The sequence below is a fragment of the Euprymna scolopes genome, chromosome 41, assembly GCF_053919585.1.
Source record: "Euprymna scolopes isolate OS-2025 chromosome 41, ASM5391958v1, whole genome shotgun sequence".
In the NCBI taxonomy this organism is placed as follows: domain Eukaryota; kingdom Metazoa; phylum Mollusca; class Cephalopoda; order Sepiida; family Sepiolidae; genus Euprymna; species Euprymna scolopes.
In genome coordinates this window covers 27,684,768-27,690,480 of record NC_136522.1, presented here as the reverse complement: position 1 = coordinate 27,690,480, position 5,713 = coordinate 27,684,768, and the positions used below count along the sequence as shown (strand labels likewise).

The following is a 5,713-nucleotide window of genomic DNA, read 5'->3' as shown; positions in this document are numbered from 1 at the left end:
TAAAGTAAAATTAAACAAGTAGTCTCTCAGCTAGCTGAGTGTGTGTTCCATCCCTCCCCGATTAGGAAGCCTCCAAGATCCCCATCCCCTCTTACCTGCAATTTTTGTTTTCACCCCTTCCTCTAAATTTTACCCATCTTGGAGAAAAAGAAATACAAACTAACCTCCATCCCTTACCCACAAAAATTTTCTTTTCTCCATTCACCCCCATCTAGAGGGCATCCCCACCTAGAGACTGACCCGCAGAAGCGAGGTTCCTTTTACAAACCTAGTGGAACGGGCAGTCTATCAACTAGACGGGGTTAGGAGGGTCCTACTAATCACCTTTTGTTTTTTCTTCCCCCGCCCTCGACACAAATGAATTATTGTTACCATTTTATTGTTATCTTTTTTGTTTTTACACGTCAATAAAAAATGTTTTAAAAATTGGGAGTTACTAGGACGTCCCCCAATATGAAAGGGTGAATGCGGTATTATGGTGAAAGAAGATACTAGCTGGGAGAAACTTTTGACTTTGTTTAGTTCTGGAGTGACAAGGATGACCAACGACCCCCAAAATCTCCCCTTTTGAGTTGGCCATGTGCCTAAGTTTTTTGTTCATCGTTGATTTTTTCTGTATTTTTTAACATGAATAAAAGATTTAATATCTCAAAGTGTAGTATCTGTTCTTAGAATTAAAGCGGTTTCATACTTCACCCCATCCCACCAAGAAAATAAGGAGAGAAACAAACGTCAATCGAAAATAAGGATGGCCTTCTAAATAATAATGTTTTTAGTTCAGCTCTGATTTTTGGAATATGACATCTAAATATAAATTATGCATCCTTTTTTAAGAGGAGATAATGCTCGGCAGAAAATTAAGCTGTATAAGACGGTTACTTGGTCTTTTGGCTAAGATCAAAGTGTAGTATCTTTCTTTGAATTCAAGTGGTCTCATCTTTCTCCCCAACTCCCACTAAGAACACTCGAAAATAACGAGGATGTATTTCACCAAATCCATTAACTCTCAAACGCTGATTAACTCATGCCCTCTCCCTTCCTCCCTCTCAATAGAATTAGGTCGTAGTGTTAGTAATATAAAAAAGAAAATGGCCGTTTATTTTGTTTGGTTTTGTTGTGCAAACAGGCGTCGATCGTCTCAAGCCAAATATTTTTAAGCGTAAATTCTTTTTATTTACTTATCATTTTTGCGTATTATTTTTGGTTTAAGTTTCGGATTTTACTATTTGTAAATAACTAATAACTCTGGTAACGTTGTCATAGCGTAGAAGTTCATAGTTTATTTGTATGAAGGTTAAATTTTTTTTACCGATAACAACAATGTTTTTTTTTTAATTCAGACTGCCATTCAGCTTGCTGACATCAAGATCACGTTACATGACTCAGCGGGTTTTAAATACAAGTTGACCCAAAATAAACGGCCCCATGATTACTTTATGTAGAAGAGTTGGCGCCGGTATTTTGGGGGGCAGTTATAAATCGATTTAAAAATATGTAATGTTTAACATTAAAATATCACTTTTTGGGGGCCCCCCTGCAGAAAATCGATCAGTTGACGCACTTCTGATGGTCCTTTTGAGCCAATTTTTCGATATTTGTCGTCCGGAGGGTGGGGCTTTCATATGAGACCAAGTTTGTGAATTTTTGTTGTGCCTGTCGAAAGTTTTTAGCAGACACAAACATACATACATACATACATACATACACACATGCATACATACATTTTCGCTTTTATATATATATATATATATATATATATATATATATATATATATATATATATATATATATAGAGAGAGAGAGAGAGAGAGAGAGAGAGAGAGAGAGAGAGAAGAATTGTCTGATGCAAAGAAGAGTGTCCTCCTGATAGAATTGACGGTCCGCTGGGAGGAGAATATAGAAGACGCACATGAACGAAAGAAAAATCGTTACGAAACACTACGCGCCGATTGCATAGAAAAGAATTGGAAATGTATTGTAATTCCTGTTGAGGAGGGTTGTCGTGGGTTTCTAAGCCACTCAGTCGTTTTGCTTCTTACAAACCTGGGAATAACCGGCCAGAAGCTGAAAGCTGTCTCTAATTAACTTAAAATCACAACTCAACAAGCCTCAGCTTGGATCTGGGCGAAGGAAAAAGAATTTCAGCATGAACAGTCGTTAGAATTGAACTACCGCCACAGGTTAAAAAAACAAAATTAAAAGGACATAAAATAATTAATATGAAAAAAACATTCAAAATTAACCGTTACTGAGCAAAAAACAAAACAAAATGATTAATATGAAAAAACATTCAAAATTAACCGTTACTGAGCAAAAAACAAAACAAAATAATTAATATGAAAAAACATTCAAAATTAACCGTTACTGAGCAAAAAACAAAACAAAATAAAACGAACGTTATTTATTTATGCTTATTTATTCATGCAGTTATTTACTGTATTGGTTTTATTTTCTTATTTATTTATTTATTTATTTTTAATATTTTTATTTATTTATTTATTTATTCTATTTTTATTTATTTTTATTTATTTTTCCATAAAATCACGAACAGTCTATTTCAACAGACTAGCAGTCGCATGGTCTGATATATTTTTCAAAGAATAAAATGCACTTCGCTAACGGCAGTTTTGTTTTATTTAAAAAAAAAATATGCTGCGTCTATTAAAAAAGAAACTGACTTGGACATCATTTGGCTCGACTTAGCTAATGCATATGGATCAGTGCCTTATCAAATGATTCAACTATCCCTTCAAATGCACCACATCCCAGAGGGAATACGCAAGATGATTGCAACGTATTTTGATGGGTTTCACATGCGGTTTACCACAAATGACTACACGACAAACTGGATGAGACTTCAGGTGGGGATTGCATTGGGATGTACAATATCGCCTATACTTTTTGTTTTAGCGATGCAAGTAATTCTCAAAGCAGGAGGAAACAATGTAAGCCCTTCTAAATTAGGCGAAGTATGCGAAATAAAAAGGCTTACACGATCCTCACATCAAATGAAGCTGACACCCGCGAGTTACTCAGCATTATGGATGAAATGATGGTTTGGTCCAGAATGACTTTTAAGCCTAAGAAGTCCAGAAGCCTCTCTCTTAGAAAAGGAAAAGCGCATGAAGATATCTGTTTTTCAGTGGGTGGTCAGAAAATTCCTACAGTCTCAGAAGAACCAATAAAAAGCCTGGGAAGATGGTACGATAACACCTTGAAAGACTCCAACCAGGTTAAAGTGACAATAAAAACTGTCGATGAGAGTCTAAAGACGATCGGGCGCTGTCCACTTCAAGGTAAATACAAGTTATGGTGTCTTCAACACATGATCATCCCAATTCTTTTATGGCCTCTTCTCATATATGAAGTAACTATGAGTACGGTTGAGGCAATCGAAGCGAAAATCAATAGATATACGAGGAAATGGCTAGGTTTGCCTCCAGGATTATCAAATGTTGCTCTATATAGCAAACAATCCAAACTAAAATTACCTCTCAAGTCTATTGCAGAGGAGTTCAAAGCAGGGAAAGTCAGATTCCAGATGATGTTGGACAATTCCAACGACACTGTTGTAAAGAGAGTACATCCCTCTCTTAAAACAGGAAGGAACTGGAAAGTCCGAGATGCTATAAAGAAAACTTAGCCTTCAAAGAATTCAATGGGCTCACTCAGACAAGGATGTCTGGACTGCGAATGACCAGCATTCAAAGATGGTCTACGGCTACAACCAAAGAGCGCCGAGATCTGGTCATCCAGGAAATAAGGAGCAAGGAGGAAAGCAAAAGGCTCGTAAAAGCCATTCAACAGTCACAGCAGGGACAATGGACAAACTGGGAAGAAGTTATGCAAAGATCCATTAAGTGGAATGACATCTGGCAAATGTCGCCGCTAAGGTTGAGTTTCATAATACGCTCAACTTACGACATGCGTCCATCAATGACTAACCTTGCCAAATGGAAGAAAGGTGATGATCCAACCTGTCCTTTATGCAAAGAAAACCCTCAGACTATAGAACATGTTCTTAGTTCCTGTAGAGTGGCCCTTGCTAATGGGCGATATACGTAGCGGCACAACAGGGTATTGGAAGAACTGACCACAACAATAAGTAACCATATGAAACCCGAAGCAGCTAACATAAGCCACAATTTTTTGGCTGAGAGAGGAAAAATGTGGATCGGATCAAAACGTATAACTAGCCCATTGCTAGTACAGAACCAAAATATTCTCGGAATCAATGATGATTGGATAATCGCCGCAGATCTCCCTGGCTGGCAAAGTAATTATCCAAAAATTATAAAAGGAAAGGGTCAACGGCCAGACATTGTTCTCTCGTCAATAACAAGGAAAAATTCGTTTTGATTGAATTAACAGTACCTTATGAGAGCCGGGTAGAGAAGCAACACCAACACAAGATAGAGAAATATGAAGACCTAAAAAGACAGTTGACCCGTGAAGGTTACGTTACAATTCTTTGAGCTGTTGAGATTGGAGCGAGAGGTTTCATTTCAGGCTCTTTATATCAACTTTTAGGACAGCTTGGAATTAAAGGCCGAAAAAGAAGTGCAGCTTGTAAAAATCTAACAGAAATTACTGAACAATGTGCCATCTGGCTCTGGGTTAAAAGAAATACTGAGTGGTAATGTGTGTCCAAAGTGCAGATTTATTTAATGATTTTCATTTTCTTTGCTTTTGTTTAACAATTATTAATTATTTATTTATTTTCTTTCTTTTCTCCTTTTTTATTTTCTTTCTTTCCTTTTTTTCCTATTCTTTCGATATGAGCGCGTCTTAACTTATCGGACTTGATATAGACGCAGCCTTTAAATCTAAACGTCATGCGCACAAAGCCGTCATTATATAAAACGCCAAATTTTTAAACATTTTTACTGCATTGAACAGTTAATTCAAATGCGATTCAGATATCTAAGCCTCGCATCAACGAATGTGGCCGATGCAAAAAAGCCGTAATAAGGAAAATACTTACCTAGATTGTATTTACAATAACTTATAAGAGCCGAGTAGAAACAACATTAATATGTGAAAAAAATAAATAAATAAATATAAGAAAAATAAATAAAGAGAGAGAGAGAGAGAGCTGACGTTACAATCTAGGCGAAAAGGAATACCTCATGATATGTTCGCAAGAGTCTACAGCATAGTTATTCCTGTGAGTAGATTTTTTTATGTGTTCATTTTTATGTGTTCATATATATTTGTTATTAATGTTATGTATATATATACCTTTAGTTATATACATATATATATGCATATATATAGTACTTTTATTATTATTGTTGTTATTATTGTTTATTATTATTACTAATATTATCATTATTTTCTTCGATATGTGCACGTCTCAACAAATATGTCAGACGTAGACTTTGAACATTGAACGACATGCACAAAGACGTTGCTCGTAACAAGAGCCATTTAATTATCAAACGTCTTTTCTTTTAACTGTATTGAGCAGATAATTGGGCCTCACATCAGTGAGGGGAGCCGATACGCGAACAAGCCGTAGAGAGGAAGGCCCCGAAACAGTGCGTATTCTCTCCTGATGACCCAATATTATCTATAAGACAAAATACCCCCCAAACATGACTACATAAAGTTTTAAAAGATATGCTATGAAATATCCCCCAAAAACACCATCCTATAAAACTTAGATGAGGAAAGCTCTAGGTAGGCGCTTTATCTCTCTGTTGACATTAAC

General features: G+C 36.1%; 2 protein-coding genes across 2 annotated transcripts; both read left to right on the top strand.

Moving 5' to 3' along the window:
• Positions 1–2,971: 2,971 nt before the first annotated feature.
• LOC145266447 (uncharacterized) lies at positions 2,972–3,643 on the top strand. Its single transcript, XM_080122123.1, has one exon. It carries the CDS (start codon positions 2,972–2,974, stop codon positions 3,641–3,643), a length of 672 nt encoding a protein of 223 aa, XP_079978249.1.
• Positions 3,644–3,678: 35 nt separating this feature from the next.
• Positions 3,679–4,065, top strand: LOC145266446 (uncharacterized). Its single transcript, XM_080122122.1, has one exon. It carries the CDS (start codon positions 3,679–3,681, stop codon positions 4,063–4,065), a length of 387 nt encoding a protein of 128 aa, XP_079978248.1.
• The last annotated feature ends 1,648 nt before the right edge of the window (positions 4,066–5,713 follow it).